Below are 19,104 nucleotides of genomic sequence, written 5' to 3'. Positions count from 1 at the left end.
CCACAACAGAAGAACCTTATATCTGCATAAAGCTTTTAACTTCTGCAAAGTACTTTCATTTCTATTAGCATAGTTGAAGAAAGTACTGGAGACTGAGTGTAGGACCTCTAACCGAAAGGCAAAATTTTGCATTTTCCCTTCACAGTATGGGTTCTTTCCTTTAGTCAATAAATAGAAATACTATTGAATACCTATGAAATAGCCACCATATTAGGAGCAAGAAATATCAAAATTGATAAGATATGATCTTTACCTGAAAGAGTTCACCATCTAGTAGGAGGAACCACAAATAAATGAAATGTGATAAAAGGAGAAAAGAGATATATACAAATTGTTGAGAGACAGAGGAGAGAAATAACAACAATAACAATATTGAACATTTGTGAGTAAATTTAGAGAGTACTATTTTCTCATTTGGTTGTCAGATTAGTCTTATATATGAGAATAGTCTTATATGTGAAGGAGGATAGGTATTACCCATACTTTTATTTTGTAGATGGAGAATCTAAAGCTCAGAAAGCTTGTCCAGGGTGTCATAGCTAGAGAGTGGAGAGGAAACTCTATTCTATTTCCTTGGACTCCAAGTTTCATGGTTTCATCACTATATCCTATAATTCCCCAGGAGGTATTGAATAGCAGATTAAAGAGCAGGATTTGAAATGAGAAAAACATATGCTCAAGTCCATACCTTCCACTTATTAACTCTAAAATCCTGGGCAAGTAACCAAACCTCTATGGATGACCGTCTCTCTTTGTAAAATCAGGATAATACCTACTTCTCAGTATCATTTTGAAAACTAATTGGGGTAATGTTTATAATGCACTTAGTGTAATACCTGGCAGAGTAAACAATCAATGGTATTATTATACACAGGTAACTTTTTATTAGATGCAAATATGGTATTTAATATTTAACCATCAAAACAGATGCCCAACTAGAATGGAAGTTAGTATGTCATACCAGTGCATACTGGCTGAATATTGGTCTTGGGCCTCTAAAACCTAATGAAAGAGAATAAGGCTCAATATTTATTAGTTGTTAAGTGAACTACATAAAGGTGAAATTGTCCTATTGAAAAAAAAGGTGAAATTTTCCTTAAACTTTAGGAGTTTTAATATTTGAAAAATATTGTTATTCTTTTATGAAGCCTTCATCACTGTATATTTAGCTAGTATAATTGTAAACTTAAACTAGTGCAACCTGTTCTCCCTAACCTTATAGTAAAAATGTGATAGCAGTAACAATCAGAAAGAGTCTCTGATTCTGTTCTTGTCCTCTTTCCAGGGCGTCCAACCTACTCATATTACTCTAAAGGACCGCTCCTGGACTGGTCTTTGTGGCAGTAAAGTAGCTAAATCACAGACGTGTTGTTGGACTGCTGGGGTTCAAGCTGTAGCTCTACCACTTACTAAGTAGAAGTGTGACCTTGGGCAATTCACTAAACTTCTATGTGTCAGCTTCCTCATATTTAAATGAGACAAATACTAGGACCTACCTCATAGGGTTAGGAGGGCTAAATTATTCAATATTTGCAAAGCATTTAGAATAGCAATACGATATATATTATTTTCAGACCGTTTTTCCACTTACCCCTTTCTTGCTTCAGTTTACTATTACATTGCCTGTCTATCAATCAATCAATCAATCAATCAGCAAATATTTATGGAGTGCCTGCTATGGATCACAACTGCTCTAGAGAAATGGTGAACAAAACAAAATAGTCCCTGATCTCCTACAGCTTACAGCCAAGTGGACTGCTTGAAATTACAGAAGTGTCCATCTCTGTTGCTACCCATCAAAGGCTTAGCTTTTTCTAGTTATAACCAGCTTATATTCACATGTCAGGGTATGAATGCTTGCAATGAACGCTCCATTTCCCATTGTGGCAGAAGTCATTAGTACCAAAGTTGCTAATTCCTTGTAACTCAGCACATTGAGTTTTTACCTCTTTGCCTTGGGACTTAGGCATGAGTACTAAGAGGACAGGTTGGAGGACAGTGAGGAAGAAAAACATTATCTTCTCCCAAATGACACCTCACCAACTCTGGCTCTCGATCTTAACAAAATTTAGGGTACCTTGACTCTCTTTCCTTGAGATGTTCTTTTACAGAAAACTCACATGGATACACCGCACATAGTTCCCCAGGCATGTCCAAGTATGCCTTAACTTTAGGGTAGATATTGCTAAAGCACATGGGGTAGGGAATCCCTACTATACTAAATTTATTGTGCTGTGGAAAACTCATTACTAAATCCCAGAATGCATTTGGTTTAAAGGGTAATTAAAAACTACTTATTATATTATTTACTTCGAGATACCTGGCTGCTCCATAAAGATCTCATAATTGTCAGGGCGCCTGGGTGGCTCGGTCGGCTGGGTGTCCGACTTCGGCTCAGGTCATGATCTTATGGTTGGTGAGTTTGAGCCCAGCGTCAGGCTCTGTACTGACAACTCAGAGCCTAGAGCCTGCTTCAGATTCTGTGTCTCCCTCTCTCTCTTTGCCCCTCCCCTGCTCATGCGCTCTCTCTCTCTCTCTCTCCTCTCAAAAATAAACATTTTTAGAAATCTCATATTGTCAATTATTTTAAGTCTTTCAACTTTGAGAGAATAGTTCCAAAATGAAAGAGAATAATTTTCAAATAAATGTGTCTTTCATATTTTAGAATGTTCTGCTCTTCATAATATGATAAAAGGGCTACAGCAGACCATTGAACATCAACATAATTTGAAAGGTAAGTTAGAAAAAAATCTTTGAAAATATGATATATTTGAGTGCCTTTAAAAATAGAGTTTTTACATCACTGACAGTAAGTTTCTTTTAATCTGGTCTTGTTAAACTCATCAGCTAATGCCAAGACTTCTCATTACAAAATAATACGTTCCTAAATTGTTATGAAATAAGAAATACCATGCTGAACAGAATAATTCAGTCATATTCTGACAGGAACATCAGAGGATGTTTTATAATCAGTTATAATAATTCTCTTTATTATTTTCAAAAGTTTAGAAATATATTTGTTCTCAGAAGTACTCTTGGTTTTTAATGATCCTGTGTTCAGTTTTGAAGGGTAGGTATTTCGTAGTAGTTACATGATGAATATACTATTTCAAACAGAAGTGATAGTTCACTATTTAGTGTTTTATCAGAGACTAAAGCTATGTTTGTGTAAATGAAGCCAGTATATTCAGCTTATTTTATTTTTACTAGTCATGCTAACCCAATAGGCCTATTCATTGACAAAACAGATGAAGCAACCAAGTGTTTGTCCTGAGTTAGCTACAGTGCAGTGTTACTGGGATTTTCCTTTCACATAGGAGACTAGATGAAAGTCCCTAGTTCAGAGTCCCTTCCAACATAAAACTCTCATCAAACAAGAATGTTTTTACCTTAGTCTTCTATTGTTATCATAAAGTACTTTTTATATGTAGGTGAAGTATGATAATGATCTTACACACCATTTATTTGCTTTGGCATGTTATTCCTTATTGTCTTTATAATGTTCTGGTATTTATCTTTAAGAATTACTATTCTTCCTTTTTCCCCATTGTTTTACCTTAAAATATCCCCTCAAGGGTTGATGAAACAAATATAGAAATTGTATTAAAAGACTTTACACTTACATTGTCAAGCAGCATCTGCAGTACAGAAAGGATTCAGCTCTTCTGGAGAGCAAAAGAGTAATATAGAGAACTACACCTTCTCCAGTGCCTTTTCTTTCTGTGTTTTTACTGTTTGTTTATTTTGAGAGAGAGTGCGAGCAGGGTGGGGACAGAAAGAGGGAGAGAGAGAATCCCAAGCAGGGTCCAATACAGGGCTCCATCCCACAAATGAGATCATGACCTGAGCCGAAATCAAGTCGGATACCTAACTGACTGAGCCACCCAAGTGCCTCTCCAATGCCTTTTGTTTTGGCTTAGTCCTGCAGACTTCTGATTCCCTTATGTCCAATAGATTTTCATTTTTCTTGACTCTAGCTGTCTGCTCACTTTTTTTCAGGGTTTGATCCGCATCCCACACCTGGTCTGGGCTTTCATTTTCCCATCTCAATGCTAATGGTTCAGAACAACTTTTCCCTTCTCTGTGACTAAATACAACACCCAGCTGCATTTAAAAAATTGTGAATGTTCATAATCCTTACAGTCCTCTTATTCTAGGATTCAAATGGTACTTTAATTGAACTCTTCCTAGGATTTTGTTCAAATAAAACATCTACCAGAAATTAAAGTTACTTTGAAGTCTCAGAAAGTTGATGTTTAACATATTCATTACTGAATTATAATTAATTTTTTGTACAAAAGATATTAAATATTGACCAATGGTCAAGAATACAATATTTTCATAGTCATAATATCCTGTCTTTGAAGTAATGTGTGTTTGGAGTTTAGAGTATGGACATGGGTCCTTAGTAGAGTAACTCATCACAATATATCAAATGATAGGGATTTTTCCTATATCATATTACTATTTATTATATACTGGTTTAGGAGACCCCCTATAATACATTGTATTAAAGATAGTTACATTATGCCATCTAACTTATGGTTAGTTACTACCAGGGCAAAGAAAACAAGATTCAGAGATTTTTGTCCATTAGAGGAGAATTCAGGAATTTAATTTAGAAATTCAAACACGTTGGCAGGGTGTCATATGAAGAAAAGAGGGAGACACATGAAATCAACTGCAAACACAGAGCACCTTCAAAATCAGTAGAATTCAAACTCATTTTTTCCAATTATCTCTAAATGATTTCTTGCAATTTCGTATTGCTTTTTTTTCCCTGTTTGAACTGAACTTGAATAATTTGAATTTATTTCGGCCCTTAGACTCTATCAGGGTAGGTTTCCAGGAAGACATCATTATGTATAGTACAACTTTACAAAATTGTAGTAAGCAGAGTGATTTAATCAGAATTGATTACTGACAAGAATGTTTTAAAAAGGACAATAGCACATAGTTGAGTGCTATTTTGTAAAAGAATTATCTGAGAAAGTAAACTAATCAATGACAAGTTATTCCTAAAGAAAAAAGTATTGCTCAAATTAAAAGTAGTTTGAAAAATGTAGAAAAACTTCTTTCAACATGCAGTAATTTGACATGTTAGCTTCTAGTACATCCTTGGGAAAATGCTACATGTATGTAAGTATATTCTGTATGGAGAAATGATCTGCTATGAGAATATACTTCAGAATCTTCATTATTTAAAAATTGCCTCCTTCCAAAAGAGATTTGCTAATGGCACGTTAAAAGGAAGCTAAAGAACAAAACATATAAACAAGGCCAGCTACATAATTTGCAGGGCCCATGCCAAATGAAAATGTGGGGCCTAATGTGCAAAAGGCAGGAAAAAAGTAACATTAAAAGTTCTAACATATAGAGCTTTTTTTCTTTCTTCTGTGGTCTCTCTCAACTTGACAGGGTTTTGTATTTGCTGTTAATGTTGCTGTAAGTAAAAAAGAATGAAAAATTTTAATTAGGAACATAAATGTTACCATTCATCTTTATATTGTGCAAATGAATTTTAAATCCAAAGACATGAGCATTTAACTCCTATGCAGAATCACAAAAGTACATAATTAATACTTCCTAGCTTGCACATGCATATTTGTTTCATTCTTACTAGAATAGTGTAAATGCTGCGCAAAACTACCTAAACCATTTATTATTCATTTTACTTCTTTTTTTTTAATTTTATTTATTTTTGAGAGAGAGAGAGAGCAAGAGAGGGGCAGAGAGAGAGAGGGAAACAGAGGATCCAGGCGGGCTCCACGCTGATAGCAGCAAGCCAGGACGCAGAGCTCAAACTCACAAACCTGAGAAATCATGACCTGACCTGAACTCAAACTTTCAACCAACTGAACCACCCAAAAGCCCCTCATTTTACTTCTTGATACCTGCCCTTTGCTACCAATACTCTCTACCTACACTTACTAAAGATGGACTAAAAGGAAAAGGAACTGTGAATTTTCCTATCCTTCTCTTTCCTTTTATGTCTTCATTTTTAGCATAATTATTGGGTTAATAGAGGGAAATAACAGAATTAAGAAAGGACATGGTAGAGTTCCTTGGTCATTCATTATTTCTTAGAATGCTACTGCTTTCTTTCTGCATTTGAAGCGAGTTCTAGTGAAAAAGAAAATGAGGCCCCTTGCTTACTTAGTTGCAGATGGAACATGTTTACCTTGTACTTGTATTTTTGAGTCTTGCTGAACTCCCAAGTATCATGAGTCCACCAGAATTCTGTGTTCATGGGGCATTGCAAGTGCCGTGTATGAATGTAGTGGCAAGAAGCAGTAGACATAGATGTTGCTCTTATCTTCTCTGCTCACATGCATGCTCCATTGTCCCACTGGAATTTACTTAAAAATATAAGTTCGAAAACAAAAAGAACTTCAAGACATTAATGGCAGAATGTTAAAGCAAGTGTTGCACCCTTCCGAGTGCAGGGCCCAACACGGACACACAGATTGCACACTCATAATGCTGGCCCTGCCTGTAATGAATAGGAAGAGAGTTAGGAAGATACTTGGATCAGAAACCTCACTTAAGGAGTAGGTGCTTCAGTATTGCACAAAAGTTAGCTCTAAATTTTCTAGAAACCAAGGCAAAACAAAATAAGAAAAAAAAATGGTTATATAACTATGAATTTCCAATTTAAAATAAAATAAAATAAAAACATTCAGTTAGTTAAAAGACAAAAACTTTTCCAGGATCTGAGTAAATGCCACTGGAGGACAATCTTAATTTAGGTCAACATAGCATTTCTTTTAAATTTTAAATTTTTAAATTTAAATTTTTAAATTTTTCTTTTAAATTTTTTGTAATGTTTCTTTTATTTTTGAGAAAGGCAGAGTATGAGCAGAGGAGGCGCAGAAAGAGAGAGGGATACACAGAATCTGACACAGGCTCCAGGCTCTGAGCTGTCAGCACAGAGCCCAACGCAGGGCTCGAACCCCGAGATCATGGCCTGAGCCGAAGTCAGACACCTAACCAACTGACCCACCCAGGCGCCCCTTGATCAACATAGCCTTTATTCAGGCAACCAATCAAGTAAAAACTCTGAATGTAAAAATATCTACTTTATTATGGAAAGAAATTATTACAAAGCTAAGCAATCTAATCATAAATGATATTTTTAAAAACTCGCTGTAAGTGAACAATGAATATAAAGACAATGTACATTTAAGGACTTCCTCCCAGTTCAGTACTAAAGGAGAATAGCTAATTTTAGAAAAATATACTGCAAAATTATTAGAGTCCAAGAGAATAAGTTGAATTTTGGCTGGGCCAGAGAAGGATTACTTGCCAAATATAAGGACCAGGTGGACTGTACACTGATACAAAATACTATTTGAATTTACAGATACTCTAGCCAGAGCATCAAGAGCCTTACCACTTGAAGAAGTAGCCAGAGTAGGAACCTGTGTTTGAAAATCTAATGTAGAATCTGGTAGGATGACGAAAAAGTAACAGCACCAACAATAATCATATGTTGTTTGTATTACAAATGAAAGGCAACATAGAGCCAACTGAAGTGTAATATAAAGTATTAAGGAAGGTTTGTTATTTCTTCAGTAGGTGGCTTTAGTTCACAGATAAGTTGTATGGTTCTATTTAGCATTTAGCATAATTATAGATGTGCCAAAACCAGATAATATGCAAGCAGTATAACATTTGGGTGGGTTGATCAGTTATTCTGGCAGAGGGAAGACTTATCGTCATTAAAATGTCAGTTTCCTGAAGTTAATATACACATTTAATGCCATTTTAAGTAAAATTCTAAGTTGGGGTTGGAGGAGATTGTATAAAATAATCTTGAAGCTATTTGATGGAAAAAACAAATAAACAAGAGAACTGTAAAAAAATAAGAAGAATGAAGAGAAAAGGGAGTTTTATTACCAGATAACAACATGCCCTGAAGCTGTTGTAATGAAATCATTATGGTATTGGCATAAAAATGGAAAAATACATCCACAGAAAAAATAGAGAACTAGATTCTAGAAACAGGCCTCAGTATTTTTTAATGTAATAGATGACACAAGAAATATGTCAATTTATTGGGAAAAGAATGGCATTTTAACATATGGTACTGGCACAACTAACTTTCCATCTGGAAGAAAAGAAAGTTGGACTCTTTTCTACCACATTAAAAATAAATTCCAGATGGAGAAAAGACTTCAGTATGAAAAAGAACAATAAAAACTTAAAAGAAAAGTCAGGATATATCATCAGCTGTATCCAGGATACAACCTAGAGCTAGCTGCGGGTGTCTTCTTGACCAATCTGGAAACTTCAGATACTATATAAAGAAAAAAAGACCTAACAGACTTTTTTAACAACAACACAACAAAAGTACCACACAACAGCAACAACAACAACAAAACTTTGCATGTTATTTTGTCATGCAAAAGTGAAAAAAAAAACAAGTAATTTATTTCAAAAAGTGTTTTCAAATACAAATGTAGTTTATATCTACAATCTACAAAGAGCTCTCCATATACAAAGAGATCTACAAATTGACCTGCAGGGATAAATAGAATTTTTTAAATGAACAAAAGATATGAATAAAATTATGGAAATGTGTATGTGTATACATACATGTGATCCAGAGTTTAATAAGTTCAAGGGAAAAACTGAGAAGGAAACACAATTACACCAGGGGTGTGGGGTGAGGGGTGAGGAAAAAGGAGAAAAAAAAGAGGGAGAGAAAGAAAGCAGAAAGAAAATGAAAGAGAGAGAAGGGAAGAGTGTCCTAAGGGTAGCTCAGCATGTATGATATGACCCTACGTATATAAAATTATAAAAATGTATTTACATATATGCATAAAAAAATTACAGATTTGAAGGAAAATCCATTTTTAGGAAACAAGTTTTTTGCAAAGTAATGTATGTAGTACAATTTTATATTGGTAAAAATAAATAAAACCAGTACAAATGTGTGATATGTTTATATATGATTATATAAGCTGGAAGAAAAGTAGGAAAGAAATACAGACCATGCTGCTAACACTGATACTTTGGTGAGGTAAGTGGAAGGGAAGGCATGTAGAGATGATTAGCTTCCCCTTACAGATGCTTCACTTGCTAAGACAACCATGTATACTTTTATAAATTAGAAAACATCGGGGTCACCTGAGTGGCCCAGTCAGTTAAGTGTCTGACTTTGGCTTAGGTCACGTTCTTGTGGTTCGTGAGTTTGAGCTCCACGTCAGGCCCTGTGCTGACAGCTCAGAGCCTGCTTCGAATTCTGTGTCTCTCTCTCTCTGCCCTCCCCGTCTTGTGCTGTCTCCCTCTCTCTCAAAAATAAACATTAAAAAACTTTTCAGGGGCGCCTGGGTGGCGCAGTCGGTTAAGCGTCCGACTTCAGCCAGGTCACGATCTCGCGGTCCGGGAGTTCGAGCCCCGCGTCAGGCTCTGGGCTGATGGCTCAGAGCCTGGAGCCTGTTTCTGATTCTGTGTCTCCCTCTCTCTCTGCCCCTCCCCCATTCATGCTCTGTCTCTCTCTGTCTTAAAAATAAAATAAACGTTGGAAGAAAAAAAAAAATTTAAAAAAATAAAAAAAAATAAAAAAAATAAAAAAAAACTTTTGAAAAAAGAAAGCATCAAATACCTTTTCTTTCATCTTTCAGTGATGATGCTTCAGCATTTCCAATAGATACAAGAGGTATTAGTTGCCTAGTTAGCACAATGTTTTTTTTTTTTTACACAGTTCCCAGCCCTTAATTATTCTGACAAAAACAAAACAAAACAAAACAAAACAAAACAAAAAAAAAACAGAAAATCTTAAACTTGAAAATCATACAAAACTGGGGCGCCTGGGTGGCGCAGTCGGTTAAGCGTCCGACTTCAGCCAGGTCACGATCTCCCGGTCCGGGAGTTCGAGCCCCGCGTCGGGCTCTGGGCTGATGGCTCAGAGCCTGGAGCCTGTTTCCGATTCTGTGTCTCCCTCTCTCTCTGCCCCTCCCCCATTCATGCTCTGTCTCTCTCTGTCCCAAAAATAAATAAAAAAAACGTTGAAAAAAAAAATTAAAAAAAAAAAAGAAAATCATACAAAACTGAATGATACTGGAAAGTATAACTCCTTTGTTATAGAGTTCAAAATCCTCCAAAATCTCCAGTTTCCTAATTCTAGAATACATATATTCTATTAACAAGTCACATTTCATCTTGGAAACTTTCAGGTTACATGATTATTAATGTACTGTGTCCCTATGGTTTGAAAATCCCATTAGAATGGGAGTGAGTGGGAGAAACATATCTGAAGTATTTGTTCTAAAGGCAGTAGTATATTTTATAAGTAAGTATTTTAGTTGGAAATATTTTCAAATTATTGGTGCTTTCCATTCAAGGAAATATCAATTTTCCAGCAAAATTTTTATAAACTAAAGCCACCATTCAGATTAAGCTCTTCATTTTAAAATATGACCCTTTAAAATATAACACTTTCTTATCTGTCTGATTACAGCCTTTGAAAGCAAACTGATTTTAGATTTCTACTCTCACTGTAATGTTGTGATTTAATGGATATTTATGCTACTCATCATCTTCCCCTGTAAACATAGTTCTGGATTTTCTCTTTCTGCTCCAAATACTTCTATTCTCCTAATAACCAGGGCTCCAAAAGTTTGCAGTTACTATGTACTCTTCCTCTCCAACAATATCAATTTTACATATTCATAACCTCTTACCCATGCTTCTGCGACAGTTTCATATGTAGACTCCATTTCCAAAGTTCCTCTTAACAGTACTATATTGCAAGACAAGCCTTCCTAAAGCATTGTTCATATAACATCCAAAATCTTTAGGGGTGCCTGGGTGGCTCAGTCAGTTAAGCATCTGACTTCGGCTCAGGTCATGATCTCACAGTTTGTGAGTTGGAGCTCCACATTGGGCTCGCTGCTGTCAACATGGAGCCTGCTTTGGATCCTCTGTCCCCCTCTCTCTCTGCCCCTCTCCTGCTCACTCTCATTTTTTTTTCTCTCTCTCTCTGTCAAAAAAATAAAATAAACATTAAAAAAATCTTTAATGGGGCTCCTGGGTGACTCAGGTAAGCGTCCGACTTCGGCTCAGGTCATGATCTCGCAGTCCATGGGTTCGAGCCCCGCATCGTGCTCTGTGCTGACAGCTCAGAGCCTGGAGCCTGTTTCAGATTCTGTGTCTCCCTCTCTCTCTGACCCTCCCCCATTCGTGCTCTGTCTCTCTCTGTCTCAAAAATAAACGTTAAAAAAAATTTTTTTTAAATCTTTAATGATTCATTATTGCTGTGACTAGTTATTGATTATGTTATGTTAAGATTGTAGGAGGAAAAGTGTAATAGGATGTTGAGTGGGACTTGTGCTATTAACCTGAAATTACTAACTAGGCCACAAGATTTAAAAATATATATTTCTAAGCTAAATATTTCCGTATTCTAAAGAGAGCTGCTAATATGTTACCAAAAGTTAGGGTGAACCTAGACTCTCTATTATATTAACCCAAATAAAAGGCAAAAAAAATCACATAATTTGCAGAGACAGAGCAGAATCAAACATGGCAGAGATGTTGGAATTATCAGACTGGGAATTTCAAAACTGCTATGATTACTATGTTAAGGACTGTAAGGGATCAAGTAGATAACATGTAAGAACAAATTGGCAATGTAAGCAGAGAGATGAAATCCTAAGAAAGAAGCAAAAAGGAATGCTAGAGATCAAAAACTCCATAACAGAAAGGAAAAATGCTTTGGGAGGCCTATACACTACAACAAAGTAGAATTTATCTTAAGTATACAAGACTGAGTCAACATTCAAAGCTTCATCAATTTAATCCAGAACACCAACAGATTGAAAAGATGATCATATTAGTAGGTGCAGAAAAAGTATTTGACAAAATCCAGCACCCATTCATGATTGAAAATAAAACATCTCAGTAAACTAGGAGTAGAGGGAATGTACTCAACTTGATTTAAAAAGAAAATCTATAAAAGCCTACAACTAACACCATATTTCATGGTGAGAAATTAGAGACTTCCCACTAAGATCAGGAATAAGGCAAGGATATTCCTCTCTCACCACTCCTTTTCAGCATTGTACTAGAAGTTCTAGTACAATAAGACAGTAAGACAAGACAATAAGACAAGAAAAAGAAATAAAAGGTATGCAGATTCAGAAGTAAGAAATAAAACTGTCCTTGTTCATAGATGACATGACTGTCTAGGTAGAAAATTCAGAAGATTTGGGAGGAAAATTACTTGTAATTAATAAGCAATTATAGCGAGGTTGCATGCATTATACAAAGTTAATACATAAAAGTCAACTGTTTTCCTATATAACAGCAATGAACAAGTGAAATTTGAGAGTAAAAACACAATAACCTCCAAAATTCAATATTTAACTATATGTATAACAAAATATGTTCTAGATCTATGTAAGGAAAACTACAAAACTCTGATGAAGTAAATCAAAAAGAACTAAATAAATGAAGAAATAGTCCATGTTTATGGATAGGAAGACCCAATATTGTCAAGATGTCAGTTCTTCCCAACTTGATCTATAAATTCAGTGTGATCCCAATCAAAATTCTAGCATGTTTTTTTGTCTATATTGACAGACAAACTGATTCTAAACAATACAAAGCTATAATTACTGTTATCCAAGTCTAGTGTCTCATTCATCCTTGTCACTGGTCCCCAGTAGTCCCTGAACTTAAGCCCCGGCCTCTATTTCACACTGGTTTTGAATTACAAGTCTTGATGCCAAGTCTACTCCTGGCCTATATTTCAGCTTTGAGCCTTTTATGTCTGGCTTAGGTACAGAGTCTGGCTCTGTTTCAAACCCTCATCACACACTATATCAGGATGGACTCTTTCCTGATCTAATCTAGAGATTACCAAGGTGAGTATAGAAAACTCAAGCACTGCTCCTTCTTAATCATCCCAAGTCAGAAGATAGCTTTGGTTATATACAAAAGATGTCAATTATGGTAGGTCTGAAACAATATGGCAAATTAAAGATGCAAAACCATATTTTAATATGTTTCTCTTTTTTTCTTATTTACATTTTACATGAAAAGACATTAAGTAAATATAACAATGCTCTCAATAATGTTGCTGTAAGATAAAACCTTCCTCCCTTTATAGCTTATATATCTAGCTTAGAATATTACTTATCTTCTCTTTTGGCAGTGGTTTTATTTCCATTACCCATCCTGTAATACCAACTATAGTAATTTTCAAATATGGATCAATCCAACCATACACCTGCTTTACTTACAAGGCTGCAATTACTGAAGACTAATGGTAAAAAAAAAAAAAAATACATTGCAGACCTATGTTAATTTATGAATCTCAGTTTCAATTATACCTTTCATTTATCCTGACTTTTCAAACTTTGCAATCTTCTAGCCCCCAACTTTAAACCTGTTCTTTTCTTTCAACTTACTTTACTTTCTATTTCACAGAAAAAGTGAAAGCTGTCAGACATAAATTATCTCATTTCTTACCACCTAGTACCTCTTCTTCCCACTATACCTCTTCCAAATATATACATACCTGGACATATCCTTACTACCTTCCTCTTTAGCTTAAAAAAAAAGAGAGAAAATCCTTCTTCCTATCCAAAGTTAATTCCTCCACTTGGGTTTAACTCTTGTCTCTCTTCTGGGGTATTGCATCTTCAATTGTCCCTTCTTTTCTGTCTTTCATTTATTTCTACTGTCCATTCCTCTCAGCATTTAAACAACTCACATCTTTCCCATATTTTAAATAAACAAGAAAATAAAGTTTCCTTAACTTTAGGTTGATTCCCTCCAAATGCCCTCACTCTTTCCTTTTACAATCAAACCTCAAGGGAATGGTCTGGTGTACTCACTCTATCCATTGCCTTACCTTTGCCTAGTCTTCAACTTACAACAATTGAGCATTTCCCAAAGTTTTCAGATTCAAAGTTCTTTTACTTGATCTTCTTACTGCTTTTATCGCTACTTATTATGATCCCTTTAACCTCTCTTTTCTCAGTACCACTCACTCCTGCATCTCTGGACACTTCTCAGTCTCCTTTACAGAATACTCTCCTTTGGCCACCTCTAAATATTTCTCAGCCTACCAGAAATGTTTTCTGGATATCTCAAGCAATCAAATTTAGCAGGTAAAAATCTATAGTCTTCGTTTCACTCCTAAAAGTCTTCCTCTTCTAATCTTTCCCAAACTGATGAACATTTTTTTCTTTTTTTTTTTTTTAATTTTGCTTTGTTTTTTGAGAGAGAGGGATGGGGCGCAAGTGAGTGAGAGGCAGAGAGAGAGAGACAGAGAGAGAGAGAAGCAGGGCTCACCTGAAGCGGGTCTCAGGTTTTACCAGAGCTTGAACTCACTGGATATGGGACTCAACTCATGAACCTTGAGGTCGTGTTCTGAACCAAAGTCAGATGTTTAACAACTGAGCCCACCCAGGCACCCAAACATTTTTCAATTACCCAAACCAGAAACCTAGAAAGCAAAAGTTCCCCTTTCCTTTTTGCCTCTGCTATCCAGTCAGTCATAAGTCTCCTGGTAATCTTACCAGCTAAATAATTATCTTCATTTTCTTTTATGTCCTGCTGCCACTGACCTAATTGAGGCTCCTGTTATTTCTTACTTGATCTATTTTTACTGATACCCATTCATCTAGGGTCAAAACCTGCCCATTTGTCATCTACACTGCCAGATCATTTTTTCAACATGTAACTAATCATTTCCCTTCACTGTTCAAAGTTCTTTGACTGTAACCTATAAGATAAAATTTAAAGCCATTCATATGCAATATGTCCATCTCCTATTAGGATATGGCTTCAACCTATGTAGCACATCCTCCTCAGAGTTTACATTCCAACAATACTGTATTTGAATTGTAACTTGCCCAAATGTGCTATAGTCACTCAAGCCCAAAGTCTTCTGTGCAGTTTTATGTATGTGAAATGCGTTCCTGCCACATGGGGTAACCCTTATCATGTAAGTCTTAGTGCAAATGGTTTCTCTTCTGTAAATCCTTTCCTGACTTCAGGCTGAATAAGACTTTTTTTCCACAAGTCCCCATGGTATTTCAGACACACTGCCATTCCAGAGCAATTATCATAGCATATCATAACCACTTACACATCTGTTTTACCGTTTGGCCGTAAGTTCTTTGAAGAGCAATAATTTTGTTTGTTTCAATATTTCCAGCGCCATGCATGCAACCTCGTGTGTAGTAGATGCTGTATGTATGTGTTGAATGCATATATGAAAGGAAACTCAAAATGTTAAATGTATTCCCATGTTAATTAAAATGTTTTGTGTATTAAGATGCCCTCTGGTTATTTTTACACAGGTGAAAATGAACAACTAAAAAGAAATGCTGATGTTATGAGAGAAAAGCTGAAGTCTCATGAACAAGTGAGTTTATGTATTTTTGTATTCAATCAAATTCCTGTAGAGCATTTGTCTTCTCAAATTAGAAAAAAAGGAGGGTGGTTTTCATTAATAAGGACAGCCAAAATTTGGAAAGGAAATATATATATGTGTATGTGTGTGCCAGAATTTTTAATGAATAAAATTTCTTAAAGAAATAACAGTTTTAAGGACTCTAGTCTCTTTGCAGACTATAACGCACTAAGGTATCACTTACATTACTTTGTCTTCCCACCAAAAAGAGATACAACTATTTTGCTACATATTTTTAAATTATGTTAATGAAACTTTTACTATAGAGTATACTCTGTTATATTAATTAGCACTTTTAAACTTTTTACCATAAAATAAATGAGTCTTGATCTTTCTGATTTAAGTAACCTTTTGCAATTTTATTGCATCATCCAAACGAAGGGAAGACTTTATGTGGATAACCAATTATTTCTCTCCCCAGGGCTACCATACCCTCTGCTACTTTTTCTTTTCTCCTATAGGAACAGCATACGGCAGCAATTATAGAACAAATAACACAGTGCTTAGAACATAAAAAGTGCTCAGTAAATGTCAGTTCCCACCACCCTTTGGGAGGCTTATTATCATAATTTTTTTCTCCTTTCCCAAGAGCCAACATGTCAAACCTTGGCAGACCTAAGATTTCCAAAACTCAAATTGGATCTGTATCAAGCTTAGAACTTCAAGTTGAAGGATCATTTCCATATTCAATCTGGTTCCTCACTTGAGTTAATTTAAATATGTCTGGAATATATCCCACCCTTTATTTTTCCTTTCCTTTATCCCTTTCCTTTCCTCTTTCCCATTCTTTCCATACCTTTCCTATAAAGCTCAATGATTGATGGTACAGTTAGGGTATCATTGGGGCAGAGAAAAGGGGGAGAAATTTTTACCTTCTTTCTCTTCTAAAATGTCAAGCCATAGAATATTGCTTAGCCTAAGATACTATAGGAATTGGAGACATCATGATGAGTAAAAATAAAGTCCCTGCTTTTATGATGTTTAGAAGCTTTTCTTGAACCTCTTGCCTTCATTAATGTACCTTTCTTAGTATCCTATTTTATTTTTATTCTTGCTGCTTTCCTTTTCTCCTGCCTACATCTTAGGACTGTAAGTGGTTTATGTAGGAACATCCCTCTGGAAAAATTGTAAATTGTATCTTTGGGGGCTTTCTCTTCCAACACCTCTCTGAATGCGACTATCCACATTAACACAATGATCATTTCTATGCTGCAGCAACCTAAGAAACTAATCTCAGGCACTTGTCAAGCACTTCTCAACTCCCAAATTCATTCTTCTCTAGCCTCCTCCTCATAAAACTAACCTTTACCATGGGTAGTGCTTAACTTCCTTCTGGGAATTAGGGATGTTTATATGATTTTCAGAAACAGAACTTCAGGTCACATTCAAAGGAGTCATCCTATGTTAGGTTAAGCTTGCCAGCTATCGAACAGAATGTACTATTAGCTCTAAAGTATAACTTTGGCTTTAATTGACATATTTTAATGCTATCATGGCATTTATTTATACAGTTACCAAAATACTTTGAGATTATATGATATGTTAAACACTGGTGATGAGTATTCAGGAAGCAAAGATAAGAATACATTGTCTCTGGATGGGCTGTATCTACTTGGACCAGAAATTGTTCCTTCTCAAAGCTGATTATTCAAGCGATAAACAATATCTTTCCTCTCTAGATATGGTTACATATTAACAATTAATATAAAGTATGAGAATTTCACCTTTCTAATTAGTGGAAAGTTGTGTACATATATTTAAACTGAAGAATTAATATGTATTTTAATCTTTAGGAATATAAGAATAATATTGCCAAACTTATGAGTGAAATGAAAATCAAAGAGGAGGGACATAAAATAGAAATAAGGAAACTTTATCAGGATATGCAGGAAAAAAGTAAGTTTTTATTTTTGACCTACTGAATTCTAAGACATCATAAAATAATTTAAATGCATGTATAAACTTTTTTCAGTAATTGCCCGTATTCTTGAATGAACATTGCCTTGATGCATTTTAATTTGGGTTTTGTACCTTTCAATTTATTTATGTGATATAAATTACAACATTTCTAAGCTGGATTTATGGTTTTTGTACTTAACATTATTTAATATGAAGCAGCTAATGTCCTTATATAAAAATTAATGTGAAATGTATAATACCTTTAATATTTATATACTTGGCATATAGTATATAATTTCAATAATAAAATTTCTTCCTTTATTAAAGCAGGTCTCATGATCTTATGCTGAGAGTTATATGGTTTCATAAAAGTAATAAAAACTTTTCCAAATGAGCCCATACTTATGTACAACATATGTAAAAATTTGCTGGAAATGAATGTCAGAATATAAACCTACATCTACAAAACTGCTAGAAGAAAGCATAGAAGATAATCTTTGTGAACTTGAGTTAGCTACAACTCCTTGGAAAGAATTAAAAAGCACAAACAATGAAGGAAAACATTCTAACTTGAACTTTATCAAAGTTACTAACTTTTGTCCTTCAGCACTGTTAAGTACAAGGCCCTGATCCTTAAGACTGAATATGGCTAAAGTTCACTGGAGAGGATGGAAAAAAAGAGTCTCTCAGTAGAAAGAAAATAGAAGCCAAGATGTAGAGAGGGGAAGACATAGGACATTCTAGGGAATAATAGTCTATTTCTTACCTCTTCTTTGCACCACACAGAAAGGTTAGCAAGAAAAAAGCCAGCAGCCATGGCTAGGGCTGGATTCTTTGACCCCTTGAATTTTAGGATAAAAAAAAAAAGGGGGGAGGGATTAAAGGTTTCTGAGAAAGTGATGGCCATACTTAGAGGTATGCTTTAGGAAGACTAACCTGGCAACAGTGTATAAGGTGTAGAGACTTGTGATTAAGAGCCTGGACATAGAGTCCAACTGAGGCAAAAATGAGGCTTGAAACTAAGTAAGTAGTGGATTAATCATGGATGGAGACCCCTTATTTGTGGGGCTTGTGGATGAGTTGACTCCTTCTTTTCCCCCTAAAGTCAGAAATGTCCTTGAGACTCCCATACTGGATAGTATGGTATCACTAGTAGGAATAGGAAAGATAAGAGCAGAGGAAATTTGATGAAGCATAGAGACATGGTATGAACATGACAGAGGCCCAATCACGTGGAACAGAGTATAGCGGGGGTTTGATGTAGCTCTAGAATCATCCAGTAATTTGGGACCCCCTGTACCTAGGAACCCAGGCCTTGTGTCCCTGTTTAACCACTAAGTCTCCTATTTATTGTCTCTCATATATATATATATATATATATATATATATATATATATATATTATAAAATATATGTATTATGTATTATTAATATGTTATATTAATAATTATTAATTTTATTATTACTATATTACATATTATATTATTTATATATTATATAATTATATAGAATTCATGTTTTTTAAAATTTTTTAAATGTTTGTTTATTTTTGAGAGAGAGAGAGCACGAGCAGGGGAGAAGCAGAGAGAGGGAGACACAGAATGCGAAGCAGGCTCCAAGCTCTGAGCTGTCAGCACAGAGCCTGATGCAGAGCTCGAACTCACAAACTGCGAGATCATGACCCAAGTCAAAGTCGGACACTTAACTGACTGAGCCACCCAGACACCCCTATATGTAATTCATTTTTAAGAATACAAATCAGCTTATTTGTTC

General features: G+C 35.3%; 1 protein-coding gene across 1 annotated transcript in view; it reads left to right on the top strand.

Annotated features, from left to right (window-relative positions):
• CCDC152 (coiled-coil domain containing 152) overlaps nt 1–19,104 on the top strand; it is a 30,587-nt gene that overhangs the window by 8,113 nt on the left and 3,370 nt on the right. The window contains exons 3-5 of the mRNA XM_047093088.1: nt 2,666–2,734; nt 15,321–15,385; nt 17,227–17,329. Coding sequence (XP_046949044.1) covers nt 2,666–2,734; nt 15,321–15,385; nt 17,227–17,329 — 237 coding nt within the window. The remainder of the gene's footprint in view (nt 1–2,665; nt 2,735–15,320; nt 15,386–17,226; nt 17,330–19,104) is intronic.

The sequence above is a fragment of the Lynx rufus genome, unplaced genomic scaffold, assembly GCF_022079265.1.
Source record: "Lynx rufus isolate CCGP_SWC_20201006 ecotype Redwood Valley unplaced genomic scaffold, mLynRuf1.p SCAF_1, whole genome shotgun sequence".
Classification (NCBI taxonomy): Eukaryota; Metazoa; Chordata; class Mammalia; order Carnivora; family Felidae; genus Lynx; species Lynx rufus.
The sequence above is the reverse complement of the archived record's forward strand: the minus strand, read 5'-3'. Positions and strand labels throughout refer to the sequence as shown.